Source organism: Centroberyx affinis, unplaced genomic scaffold, assembly GCF_046629955.1.
Source record: "Centroberyx affinis isolate AG114_WGS23_722 - 3 ecotype Tasmania unplaced genomic scaffold, CSIRO-AGI_Caff_v1 ptg000985l_1, whole genome shotgun sequence".
NCBI classification, from domain to species: domain Eukaryota; kingdom Metazoa; phylum Chordata; class Actinopteri; order Beryciformes; family Berycidae; genus Centroberyx; species Centroberyx affinis.
In genome coordinates this window covers 126,771-141,150 of record NW_027279552.1, presented here as the reverse complement: position 1 = coordinate 141,150, position 14,380 = coordinate 126,771, and the positions used below count along the sequence as shown (strand labels likewise).

General features: G+C 42.6%; 1 protein-coding gene across 1 annotated transcript in view; it reads left to right on the top strand.

Annotated features, from left to right (window-relative positions):
• Nucleotides 1-14,380, top strand: part of ccdc88c (coiled-coil domain containing 88C) — a 49,956-nt gene that overhangs the window by 21,458 nt on the left and 14,118 nt on the right. Inside the window, exons 11-26 of the mRNA XM_071522419.1 lie at nt 395-541; nt 1,245-1,395; nt 1,507-1,688; nt 2,102-2,239; nt 2,484-2,768; nt 3,716-4,513; nt 4,630-4,757; nt 5,058-5,199; nt 6,013-6,156; nt 6,664-6,825; nt 6,974-7,251; nt 9,946-10,089; nt 10,269-10,455; nt 10,789-10,934; nt 11,414-11,503; nt 11,792-12,120. Of these exons, the coding sequence (XP_071378520.1) occupies nt 395-541; nt 1,245-1,395; nt 1,507-1,688; nt 2,102-2,239; nt 2,484-2,768; nt 3,716-4,513; nt 4,630-4,757; nt 5,058-5,199; nt 6,013-6,156; nt 6,664-6,825; nt 6,974-7,251; nt 9,946-10,089; nt 10,269-10,455; nt 10,789-10,934; nt 11,414-11,503; nt 11,792-12,120 (3,451 nt within the window). The remainder of the gene's footprint in view (nt 1-394; nt 542-1,244; nt 1,396-1,506; nt 1,689-2,101; nt 2,240-2,483; nt 2,769-3,715; nt 4,514-4,629; nt 4,758-5,057; nt 5,200-6,012; nt 6,157-6,663; nt 6,826-6,973; nt 7,252-9,945; nt 10,090-10,268; nt 10,456-10,788; nt 10,935-11,413; nt 11,504-11,791; nt 12,121-14,380) is intronic.

Sequence of the window (14,380 nt, the reverse complement as noted above, 5' to 3'; positions counted from 1 at the left end):
TGTTGTGTTTAATACTTTTCTCTATTCCTCTTAATTATATGCTATTTGTCTTTGCTGCATCCTACGACCCGATTTCCTCACGTGTTTCATTCAAGTTACATCTAATCTAATCCTCTTACTATACATATTTAATAACCACTGTATAATCTATATTAACACTTACATGATCACAAGCATGATTTTGGCATCCTTATGAACCTCTAATACGCACGTCAATCTACTAAAACAGACAGAAAACGAGCACTTTCTAGAGTAAAACCCAGTGCTGAGGTGAAATGCATAAAGCTTTCAGCTGACAGTGACAAACACAATATGAAGGCAGACTGACTTGGCAGCTGGCAGTGGCAGGCCACTCAATGTGTGTGTGTGTGTGTGTGTGTGTGTGTCCGTCCAGGAGCTTCGCGACGACAACCTGACTCTGATGGAGACGAAGGTGCTGTTGGAGGAACAGCTGTCGGCCTCCAGGGGGCGCTGTGACAAACTGCACACACTGGAGAAAGACAACCTGTTACTGCGGGCGAAAATACACGACCTGGAAATGGTAATAATCTATCTGTAGCTATTTATCTATTAGGGTTAAACCAATATATCTGGCCAATATTGTCCTCTTATTAAAATCTGATCTGGTCCAGCCAGTGTGGTCCACCTCTGATATGATGGATATGATGCAGTTTGATTGATTATATGTTTATTGCAGAATTGAGTATGCAAAAGTATGTTGTTATTATTATTGTGGGTTTCAATGGAGAGTTTTATTGTCCCATGATTGTCTAAATGCTGTTTCAGAGGTTTTTCCACCCTGACAAGAATAGAATTCTGGGAGAAACACTGATTAATTGTCATTTTTTTTAATTTCTTTTGGCATGAAAATGGTCAAATAGAACGATTTTGAATGGCGCCACAAACAATTGGCTACTGGCAGCTTCAATTCAAATGTATCAATATTGGCATCGGCCTTCAAAAACTGATATCAGTCAAAACCTGATATGGACCATGATGATATCAAGACCGGTACGCACCGCTGTCATCACAGCTTAAACTCACAGAAGTCAGGGTTGGGTTAAATTAACTAAGTCTATTAATATATGTGATGTAGTCTGTGACACATGAAATTAATTCTTTAGATGAAGAGTTTTGGAATTTTCTGGCATGAAAATGGTCCGATGTCTGTCTAGCTGCTCATATCGGTGTGTGTGTGTGTGTGTGTGTGTGTGTGTGTGTGTGTGTGTGTGTGTGGTGTCCAGGAGAGGGACAGTGAGCGTCGGAGGCTGGAGGAGCTGGTGGAGGAGAACATGCTGCTGGAGATCGGACAGAAGCAGAGTATGAATGAATCGGCTCATCTGGGCTGGGAGCTGGAGCAGCTGTCCAAGAACCACGACAACACTAACACAGAGAGTACGACATCACTCTGTTCTCTTCTCTTCTGTTCCATCTATGGATGTGAGTGTGTGTCCGGCGGTACCGTCCTCTCGTCCGTCCTAACTGAAGTATTTTTCGGCGTTGCAGCTCGCAAGTCGTTGGTGCACGAGCTGAACGAGTGCGTTTCCAGCCGGGTGTTGAAGCTGGAGAAGGAGAACCGGGAGCTGCAGGCCTCCATAGAGAGACTGAGAGAGGAGAAGCACCTCCTGCAGGAGCAGCAGCTCCACACCCAGGAGCTGGACAGGGAGAACCAGGGCCTCAGCACGAAGGTAGGAGGCGGTCACATCGCCAAAATTTGCTTCGCCTCTCATTCACTTCCATTGAGAACCCCACAAAGGGCAAAAAAAACATAATTTCCAGCTGTGAAACAAAATCCAACATGGAGGAGTCTCAAAATATGGCAGTGTCACATCATCCATCGTGTGACCGGACCATTATATTTCAGCAATAAGCCACAAAGTGCCATGCTTTACAGTTATTTTAGAACAGCTAAGAGGTGGCTCAGCCAATCAGAACTGAGGACTACAAATATCCGTTCCGTTTGGGCTTTGAAGATGGCTATGCTTATGAAAAGGATGTGAAAATACATTATACACTGTATCTTTTGCAACAGTTGGTCTCTGTCCATTCATTTGTTTGTTTATTCCTTTGTTCATCCATTTTTTTGTTGTTTGTTTGTTAGCTGGAGCGACTTCAGGGTTTATTGGACCAGGAGAGACTGACCAATCAGGACATGGAGTCTCTGGGGGAGGAGCTTCTGAAGGAGAAACAGAGTCTGGAGAGAGAAATACACACTCTGAAGGCCGAGAAAGACAGACAGGTAGCTAACACACACACACACACACACACACACACACACACACACACACACACAAACAATACACACACTTTCTGTTTTGAGGGTGTGTCAAGTTAAGTTAAAACTCTTTTAGACATTTGCAAGTTAAAATGAAATAAGAGACCAAATTGTATCTGCTGCTATGTCTCTATTCGGCTGTACTCTGAAGCCCAGACATCCAAAGTCGTTTTTTAACTCTCAGTTGTGCTTTGTCTCGTCCAATCAGATTTCAGAGTTGGAGAGCGAGCGGCAGCACCTGTCGGATGCGGTGGGGTCTCTGCGCGAGCGCGCTCAGTCCAACAGCGAAGCGAGAGTCCGGGAGGTGGAGGCAGAGAACCGCCAGCTGCACCAGAACATCACTGACACCGGCTCACGATTGGCCAGCCTGGAAACCCAGCTGAAACTAGTCAGTGAGGAGGCAGAGAGGCTGAGGGAGAAGGCGGGACGATGCGAGGAGGCAGAAAGAGAGGCGGGGAGGCTGGAGAGGAGCAGAGACGCTCTGAAGAGAGAGGTAATAATAATAATATCATGCATTTTGTTTGTAATGCACCACAAACAAATCTCAAAATGCTAGGAAAAAAGTAGGCTTGCTATACTGTACTGTGTTGTATTCTACCACTATATACTATATACTTTACCTTGTTTTTTAAATGTGGTGGAGTAACAGGAATTAGGAATTACCGAATTACATGAATAACACACTATTCATGTTAGGTAATGCTTATTGTGACTTAATCACTGTAGTTAATGTTAGGATGTTTAAATAATACATGAAGAGTTAGGGTTTCAATTTAAACAATACATTGGCATTAACAAACATGTAGAACAACATTACTAAATGCACTGTTTATTATGCATGTAATATGAACTCATCTTTGTTAATGTCACTGCTCATGCTTAATTCATGTTAGCAAACACGTTAGTTAACATTAACAAACATGTATATCAACATTAATTAATGTGATTGTTCATGTACATTAGGGCTGAACGATTTTGAAAAAATATCTAATTGCGATTTTGACTGATATTGCAATTGCGATATGATTTGCGATATTAGAGGGAATGATCATTTTTATATCATTAGTCTTGTAGAATATGATGTGTAGGCCAGGACATCTCTGTAGCACGACAATATTTAATTTAAAATGGTATTTTGACACACATTTCGCCTTTAACAAATATTGCACCTCCTGCGATTTGAAAATTGCAGAAGGCCATATTATGATTTCAATAAAATTGTGATTAATTGTTCAGCCCTAATTTACATTTACATTACATATCATAAAAACAACATAACTAATCTTTGTTAAAGTTGTTATTCATGTTTAATTCATGTTCGTAAATGCATTAGTTAATGAATTAGCTGAACTTAATGTAAAGTGTTACCTTTTTGGGCTTATGTATAAATCTTGGGGAGGACTAAATTATAAATCTAACTCTCGTCTGTTTCACCTCTAGGTTGCGTCTCTGCGTGTGTCCAGCGAGCGGTCGGAGGCTCTGGAGAAGGAGGCGTCCTCCCTGGAGCAGGAGGTGCGCAGGCTGAAGCGGGAGGCGGAGGAGGCCCGGCGGGAGCTCCAGCGGCTCGCGAGGCGCGAGGAGGAGAACAACCTGCTGACGAAGGAGAACCTAGACCTGCGCTGCTCCCTGGAAAACCTGCGCTCCTCGGCCTCCCGCCTGGCCGCCCTGCAGGAGGAGCACAGGGAGGCGCAGAGGGAGAGAGAGGAGGTACAGAGGAGGCTGGAGGATGCCAGAGAGGAGGCGCGAGGGGAGAGGAAGCGGGCGGAGAGGCTGGAGTTGAACGTGGCCGCTCTGAATCAGGAGAAACACCGCCTGGAGGAGGAAAGAGAGCGGAGCAGAGAGGAACGGGAGGAGGCGGAGAGGGAGAGGCGGGAGACGCGGGGCAGAGAGGAGGAGCTGCGGCGGGAGGTGGACGAACTGAAGGAGGAGAGGAGGAGGAGGGAGGAGGGCGAGGAGGAGAGGAGGAAGCTCCAACTCGACCTGGACCAGTCAGAGAAGGACAGGAAACACCTGGAGAAGGAGAGCTGGCGCATCAGGACGCAGCTGGAGGGGAAAGAGGCAGAGTTGGAGGAGAAAGCCATGCGACTGGCCACGCTGGAGAAGGAGGGCGGGGCTCTGAGTAAGGAAGTGGATAGGCTGAAGGAGGTGGCAGTCAAAGGCAAGGAGTTGGAGAGGGAGAACAAGGAGCTTCAGAAGCAGGCGACTATTGACAAGAGGACATTGGCTACTCTGAGAGAGGTACGGAGAAACGTTTGGACTGTTCAGCTGTATGGAAACGCAGAGTTACCATAATGATAATGAATGACTATAAAACCCATTCCCAGTTGTGTAACACGGAGCTTTGTGTGTTGCAGGAGTTGGTGTCAGAGAAGCTCAGTGTCCAGCAGCACAATGTTGAGTTGGAGAGACTGAACGAAGAACTGGAGAAGGTTGGACTGAACAGAGAGAGACTGCTGCAGCAAGAACACACACTAGAGGACAGGTAACACACACACACACACACACACACACACACACACACACACACACACACACACACACACACACACACAGAGCCTACAGGAAATATATTGGCATGTATTTGTCAATTATATTCATATTATGATATTGAGCCTAACACTGACACCGCATATTGATATATTAGACACATTTTAAGGCTGTTGATCAAATTAAAATCATTTTGTTAATCAAACAATGGATGAATGGAATTTACTTACTGATTGAGTATTATTAATTTATTTATTGTTGATTTATTTTGTGTGTGCGTGTCTGTGTGTGTCAGTAGGTACAGGCTGTTGGAGTCTCGGCTGGAGGAAACGGTCCAACAGACTATGAAGATTAAAGAGGAGAAAATTTCCAATCTGGAGCAGAAACTAGAGGAGAGCAGCACACTCAACGCTACACTACGCACAGAGTTAACCACTGTAAGGAGACACACACACACATAGACACACACACACGTGCACACACACACAATCCACACCCCTCACCCTGAAATTAACGCTTTTCTTATCAGGAACAGTTCACCCTAAAAATGAAGTTTGTACGAGCACCAAACACACAGCGAGTTAGCTGCCACTGTTGCATCTCGGCCTTCTTCCAAACAGTAGAAGTGAATGGGGTCTGGTTGTTAAGAGCAGTGGTTCTCAACGTGGGGTCCGGGGACCACCAGGGGTCCTTGAGGGCATTCCTGGGGGTCCCCAGCAAATTGTTAAACTTCATCATTTCATTTACAAGAACAATTACAGAATGTAGACGAATGACTAGATTTTGATCATAGTTTCACTGTTATCTCTCTATTCTGGACAAAATCATATCTAACAATAAAAATATTCTCAGATTTGGGTCTGAGAGACAAAAACTCACCAAATGGGGGTCCGTGGCCCTAATGTGGACTAAATTAGGGGTCCTTGATATAAAAAAAGTTGAGAAGCACTGGGTTAGAGTTCCAAAAAGAGCGTACAAGTGTTTTGTAGCCAACAATAAAATATATTCTACCTATATTTACCTAATGTAAAGAACAGTGAACTTTAACACAGACAGGCACACACAAATCTTTAGCTTCTGTACAATGTTATACAGGTTAAAAAACATTGAACAGAAGCTAAAGATTTGTGTGATTAAATTGTTTTTACATATTGTTGATTATTTAAACATGTCATTACATATTTAAACATGATATTAATATTGTGTTGTATCGTTAAGTGTGTTGTAATGAGTTTGTTCTCCTGTGTCAGGCTCGTCAGACGGTGTCTGCCCTGCGTCAGCAACAGGAGGTGGAAGAGAACTCCCAGCAGCCCTCAAGGCGAGACCGGGGTCAAGGGTCAGCCACCACTGAGTTACTACGACTCAAAGATCATCTCATTGATGTGGAGAAGAATGTAAGATTTTCTGACTGAGTGCATTTCTCATATTTCTCAAATTTTTTCATTTATTATATATTGGATATATGTTTAGATTTTTTTATGTTTTTATTTATTTTATGCTACATATACTTGTGCATTTTTAAGCACTACATATATTCAACCATTCTCTCAGTATGTTCTACTGCTGCTATTTTTGCACACCCTGCCTACATGTAATTCATATATTTTCATACTTACTATACTTATATACTTAATTTGTTCTAGTGTTTAAATTGATGGGTTAATGTTAAATACCCCCTATTTGCTCTATTCTCATTTATATTCTATTTTACTTTACTGTATCATATTGTCTGCTGCTGCAACGATCCAATTTCGCCCACAGTGATAATTAATATTAATAATTCATGTTTCATCTTATCCACTGTCATTGGAGCACCTCTATTGTAGGACTGATAGGTTGGTATTCCCTCTCAATGTTGAGTGATTGATCTTTGTTTTTTTTAATGTTTTTTTTTTATCCAGAATGCCTCCCTGCAGACAGAGAGCAGTTTATTGAAGGAGCAGCTAAAACAACTGGAGAACCAGAACAGTTCCCTTAACAACCAGATGGTGGCGCTGCAACGACACACTACCACCCTGCAGGAACAGAATACAGCCTTACACACACAAACGGCAAAACTACAGGTATACCATACAGACAAAATTGGGTAAAATAAAGTGTTTTTGGCAGCAGTAAATACTGAAAAACTGGACTAATCAGTAGGAATAAAACCATTTGTAATATATTCCCCTTTCTGCTGATATATTTTAACCATTGAGTCCTGTGTTTTAGGTGGAGCACTCCACGCTCTCTTCCCAGAGTGCCTCTCTCATGGCCCAGAATGCCGTGCTGCAGGGCCAGGTGGCCGCCTTGGAGACGGAGGCGGAGTCGTGGCAGCGGCAGCGCGAGGAGGCGAAGCGAGGCCGCGAGAGCGTGCTCAACGACCACGAGCGCCTGCTCAGCGTGCACGAGAGGCAGGCGCACGAGTACGAGCAGCTGATCAGTCAACACGCCACGCTGAAAGGCAAGCAGAGGGCGCTAGAGAGCGAGCACAGGACGCTGCACAGCAAGTAAGCGCATAAACCCTAACTATAAAGCTAAAGGTCCTGTGATGATCCTGATGTCACCAAGGTTCAGGGATTATTTCGTTTGTTCATTTGCAGCATACATATTTAATGTGGATTCTGTGTGGTTCACTTATTCAGTCGGTCCTAGAAAATACAAGGCAAGACGGATGGCTAACATAAATGCGTTTACACTTTGAAATGTAAGAAGAATTCTGAGTATTTAACAACCTTAGCCCCGAAATGGACTATAAATGCCATTATTTTGATTAAGTGTCCAGTCTGCTGGTTGATTGTGACAACAACGGTACAGTGTTTTGTTATCAAGTTGACTAGTGTGTTCATTATCTAGCTTCTACATAGCATATAATGCAATGCTCTGGTCACACGCAAACCCTACAGTAGCAAGCAGTCTTCTGCCAGTGCACTGTATTGTGTGCATGACCAGAGTATTGTCAGTGGGGAAAATATAGGAGATAGTGAGGTAAATAGTGGACTTTTGTACCCACAGTGCAATTGTTTGGTTACACAACACTTGGATTATACTGCATGATGTGTGTGGACATTTTATGTGTGTTTTTTTTTTTGGCTGTATAAAGATGGCCCTGTTAATTTAAGTAGTTTGGGAGAAGGCTGAGATGGAACTACAGGGGCTAAATTGCTCTGAATTTTAATTTGGGGATAAACTATTCCCTTAAGACTCCACTCTTACAAATACCTTGGGAATTCTGATTTAGGCTAGATTTCTGTTCTATTTATATGTGGGAAAAGAAAACTCCAAGAAAAGCCCTGGAGGCGCATAGCATAGACATATAGCCTGTTGTTCTAATAGTTGTTTTTTAGAGAGTGTGAATAATTTCGCTCATGTGTGATTATGGTGGTGATTGAGCGTGTTGAGTCAGATGGCAAATGAACAGTGATGAAATGAATGATGAATGTGTGAATGTTGTGTATTTCAAGAGCTTTTCGGAGGAGAAACCCAAAGAAATTGAGCCCTCTGTTGCAGAAGGTGCTGTACTACAGGCAACCAAGCTGCTGTTTTATGTGCTAATGTGTGTTAAATAGGGATGGAGATCATTAAGATTGCTGAAGAATGTGTGGCAGTATTGATGACTGATGATACTATTTGGTCAGTGTGAAAAAATATCAGATGTACCTCACCAAACTATCAGCTTAGAGGGGAACACTGGTCCTAAATGCTCCCTTGAAAAAAAAAAAAAGATATTGCTTCCAAATAAGTATCTGGAGATTTTGCTTGAACTTTGCTTGATCCATTCCCAGTTGACACCCATGCTCTATTAGGACCAGACTAGGGAGTGGCTTGTGACAAGTAGCTGTAGATCTGTATTCAGGTTATGGCTATGTGGGACCAATCCAGTAGCTGTAGATCTACATCGTAAACTGATGTAGTTTATTATAGCTCTGCACTACAGAGCATAGCTCCCCTCAGGCTCTCTGGATGTACACAGTCACATGAGGTACACACACACACACACACACACACACTGTTTTCCCAGTATTAGTTTGATGGTGTTTATTGACATCCCGTGCCTGCACCGTATTGATATCACCACCAGTGGCTGTAGGTCACAATAATATTGATGAGTGACTGACTGACAGCAACATCAATCAATACAACACCACCATACAACCAGGGGCCAACCATTATCTGTGTAACTCAATTTAACTCCCAAAACATTCCTGTGATTATTTCTGGCATATTGTGGAGTTTATTTTTCAGAAGGGCAGCGGTGCCAAAGTAGACAATATGGAGCTGAAGTCAGAGTTTATAGAGAGAAGTTACCATGCCGCTAATGTTTTTCCAAAGGTTTCGAAAGGGACTTACAAGGTACGAGCTGGGTGGTTTTGAATCTTGATTATTTGTGATGTCCGCTTATACCCAACCCCTTTGATGTAATGTCTGTCAGGGTCATTGCTAGCAGGGTTAATGCCATTTTACCAGATATGGCCTTCTGCTGTACCTCCCTATAGTGTTTTAGATCCTGTTTGTGAGTGTTGGGTGCTATCTTACATGCTAGATTAGGTTTCTTCATAAGATGAGAAATGGTAGAAAAATTTGCTTTCTCTGGGTGGAATTATTCCCACTGCTTTGATTTTCTCCAGTAAAAGGTGTAACAGAAAAGTAATATAATATAACAAGTAAATGTAATAAATTACTACTCCCACTAATAAGTCAGTAAGTAATATGTAATACTATTACTTTTGAAATTAGTAGCCCAACACTATCTGTTTAGATGTTGACCCTGACCCTGGTTAGTCCCACTTAGCCCTGCAGGGGAAACGTGACTACTAATGTTTAACTAGCGGAAGAAATGGACACTGTGTTGCTCACTGTGAGCCTGCTCTGGCTGGCTTAGTCTATACTGACTCTTCCCCAAACACTGATATTTAACTAGCACGCTCACACTGCATGCAAAAACTAGCGTGCAAAAAATCAAATGTGAATCAGTTGCATAGTTGCTTTCACTCAGGTAGGGAAAAGTGAATAAATAAGCTTACTGAGTGTGAAAGTAGCAACATTAGAAAACAAATACACGAGAAAATGGAAAGTCAGACCCAGACTTACACAGCGTGACATCATATTTTGACGTCAGCAAGAAAACATGGCGGACAGCACTGGGATTCTCATTACTTTCCTGTGTATTATCACTAACTCTGTCTCTCTCTCTCTCTCTACAGGTATTGCACCTTGCTGCAGCAGAAGGAGAAATGGGAGGAGCAGGAGGGGCGTGGTCAGAAGGAGAGGGAGGAGCTAAACCAGGAAGCCCAGAAGAATCGGCTCCTGCAGAAGGAGAATCTGCAGCTGAAGACAGAAGTGGATCGGTACACACACACACACTCTCACACACTGTCAGACATCGACATAAAAAATACAGTTAGTTGAAATTGCTCTTATTAGCCCTTGTTAGAGCAGTATGGAAAAGGAATATTAGGTCAGTATCAGTATTCAGTATCGTTATTATCATGGCTGTCCTCCTGACGTCTCCCATTTCCTCCCCCAGGGTGACAGAGAGCCAAACGCAGCTGTCGGAGCAGTGGGAAGGGCTCCAGCAGCGGACCAATGAAATGAAGAGCTCATTAAGCTCCGCCCAGCTGGAAGTGAGTCGCTGGATGGCGCAATATGACACGCTACTGGAGCAACACCAGGGCTTGGATCTATCTATGACCAAACTGGACAACCACTGTGAGGTAAATGGTGTTTTGTAGTTTCCTGCGGGACAGAGGGGAGCAACTACACCAACCGTCATTGTTTTGAGATTGCTTTTAGCATAGGAGTGTTTGAATGCCGATCAGACTCAACTCATCCCTATCAGCATTTGGATGCTGAAGATATTCAGATATTCCTTGCATCCCAATCAGCTGAAATACCTTTGTCACATTTAACAGTGGTTTATGTTTTGCTGGTATAACTGTCTCAACAGTGTTTAATATGGAAGGGTTAGGGTTAGCACAAGGAAGACTAACCTACTGTCCCAATACTTTTTGGACTCCCTGTGTGTGTGTGTGTGTGTGTGTGTGTAGCTGCTGAGTCGACTGAAGGGTAATCTGGAAGAGGAAAACCACCACCTCCTGAGTCAGATCAACCTGCTGAGTCAGCAGAACCACACTCTGCTGGAGAGGAGCATGGAGAGCAAAGAGCTCTACCACCAGGAACAGAAACTATACATGTAACTATATAGTATATACCACCAGGAACAGAAACTATACATGTAACTATATAATATATACCACCAGGAACAGAAACTATACATGTAACTATATAGTATATACCACTATACATGTAACTATATAGTATATACCACTATACATGTAACTATATAGTATATACCACCAGGAACAGAAACTATACATGTAACTATATAGTATATACCACTATACATGTAACTATATAGTATATACCACCAGGAACAGAAACTATACATGTAACTATATAGTATATACCACTATACATGTAACTATATAGTATATACCACCAGGAACAGAAACTATACATGTAACTATACAGTATATAGCACCAAGAACAGAAACTGTTAGAAGGATGGTTAGATAGATACATACATGTTGAGACAGTTAATGTTGTATAAAGTTCAGAAAGAGATCAAAATTCTCTCTCTCTCTCTTTCTCTCTCTTTCTCTCTCTCTCCAGTGATAAGCTGAATGCTCTGCGACGCCAGAAAGAGAAACTAGAAGAGAAGATCATGGACCAGTACAAGTTCTATGACCCTGCACCTAAAAAGTAACTATCTTACCATTGACTCATCTATGTATTTACATAAAATCTAAAATAGCTGTATAGTACAGCAGGAACCAGTGATCTGAAAAATGTTATTACATTGTTTAAATATGTAATCAATCAAATCAAATCATATCCATCATATCAGAGGTGGACGACACTGACTGGACCAGATCTGACTTTTAATAAACAGCTAATATTTGCCCCATATATCTCTCTAACATGAGTTTATTATATAACAGATATACATACTTATTTATGACGGATATGAATGTTTTTCTGTAACAACAGGAGGAGTCAGTGGTCCGGAGCCAAGGCTCTGGTCAAGCTGATCAAACCGCGGAAGGAGAGCAGCAGGGAGAGAGGGGGCGACCGGGACAAGGAGGGGGGCAAAGATCGAGAGAGAGCCAAGAGCGCCCCGGACCTCCCGCTCCCCGCCCCGCCCCCCCTCCTCCCCCCCGACGCCCCGCCCCCGCTCCCCCCGCGGACAGGCAGTGACACGTCGGACAGCGGCCACGCCCGTAGCAACCACGCCAACAACCACACCAGTGCCACCGCCGCCACCACCGCCAGCCCCAGCCTGGGACCCCAGTCTCCAGCGCTCACGCCCATCAGCCGAGGTAAACACACGCACGCACGCACACACACACACACACACAATCTGCATTTTTACAGCAGGGCTTACCAGGCCCAATGGTACATGTGTGAAACACTGGATCAAAGGAGCTATTATTTTAAACCAGGGTTCAACCGATATGGGTGTTTGAAAGCTGATATTTTGAGGCAATATTATTTACATTTGACCATTTTCATGCCAATCAGTTCCAAAAAATGACAAGAACCATTTCCAGACAGCATTAGTATTAGACAGGAGTTTCAGTGATTTTCTCCATCTACCCCAGTAACAATTCCAGCTAGAATTACCTGCTGTATTCTGAGTTAACTTTATCCCTATTCAGATTGGATTAGTTTTACAGGGGAAGGTGGGGTAATGTGTTCATTACTGGAGCATAATGTACTTAAAGCAGTGTAACAGCACTGTTTTAATGAAGCCATTCGAATGGTGTGGTTGTCACCACACCGTTGTCAGTATGTATTAGGGAGATTTTCATCAAGTACCTACAGTAATATTGTGTCCTTACAAGACTTTTCCATAGGCTAATACACAGGTTAATACACTGGAATAAGGCCAATGCATACAGCCTGTAGCAAATACATTTATATTGCATGTTTTGGTTCCAAAAACATCAAAAATCATAAAAAGTTGAAGGACGGGCTGACTTTGGATCAGCTGCACCTCCCGTCTGCTCCACTGGAGGGTGCTGTAGACCACTGAATGACTGACTGACTTACTGACTGTGTGACTGACTGACTGACTGGCAGCAGATTTCCACCCCTGTTTTCACATCCCTCATCATCCACTGCACCTGTCCTGTCCTCTACTGTGTTTCTGCTGTAGTAGCCAGGCTCTGCTCCTTACAGTAGAAATGGTTTCTAATGCATGTTGGAACCATAGGGAGCCAGAGTCAACATCACATCCACCATCCATCCTGATCTAATTACAGAATTTTCAGGCTCTTTAGAAATATTACAGTTTGAGATTTCTTTGATTAGGTTTAATTTTTATATAGTATTCAATTTTTATTTCAATTTCAGTTTAGTTTCACTGAGTTTTCAGTGTGGGTTTGGTAGTTTTAGTGTAGATTTTATTTTTTATAAATCTTTTAGTTTAGTTTTTATTTATTTATTGTTTTAGTGTTTATGGTAGGGTTGGTGTTTTTTATACGTATAAGGATAGAAATTCAGAACAGGTATTTTGTATCTATTTGCCACAGGCATTGTGTGATGCAAACATGAAATCATAAATTCTTTTTAAAAAAAAATTACCTATTCAATTATTGTTCAGTAAAAATAGCCAAGAATTCTCTGAACAAAATTCATTTTCACCAATATTTTCATTTTATCTTTTTTAGTTTTGCAATTGACAAATCGTTTTAGTTCAGTTTTAGTTTTCTCAGAAAGTGTCATTTTTATTTCAGGTTACGACAATGTAAACACCTAGTTTTTGTCTTAGTTTTAGTTTACAATAATAACGGTGGTGCAAAAATAGAATAAGCTTCAATTCCTACGTCACCAGCATAATAGGCAACCAATACTCCTGACCATTGAGTGACCATGTAAGAGTGAAGTGCTAGGAAAAGAAGCCGAACAAGAGCTAAGACGAGAGATGGAAGATTGTTTTTTAAGAGAGAGAAGAGAGGGGAAATCATTCAGTGGATGGAGAGTGATGTCAGGTATTTCTTGAGTCCTATGATGGAGCCGAGTAGCGCCAGTTTGGCTCGCTGCTATTCAACCAGAAATGGCTTTTGCTCCTTATGGTCTATCAGCTGTATGAGATCCTGTCACATCCTCAAACTCATGATGTGACACACGGAGGGGCTAAGCAGGAAAAATTAAAAACAAAACAAAACAAAGGGGTACACTTTCACACTCATAGAAACCCTTAAAGCGATGTCAACATTTAAACTGTTGGTGAACCGTAGCAAAAAATCAATGTGGGGCTTTTGTTGGCCTGTCAGTATGTTTGGGAAATCATCACAAGCCCTCTTAGTGGTCACCGCCGCGTACGGGACAATCAGTCATCCGGGACAGCTAGCGGGGCGAGGAATGCTACCCGGCTTTTATAACGGGCTGTGAGCGATCTGAAATGACAAGAGGCATTCCTGCTAGATTGCAGTCGGTGCTCAGCGGCGGCGGACAAATATGCGCGCGTCAACACGTCAGACGCACTGACAACAAAAACATTACAAAATGTTTTGTTTAGACGCACCGGTCATCTAAAAGCACTCTTTTCTTTTGTAGTCTGTGAAGCTGCAAAGA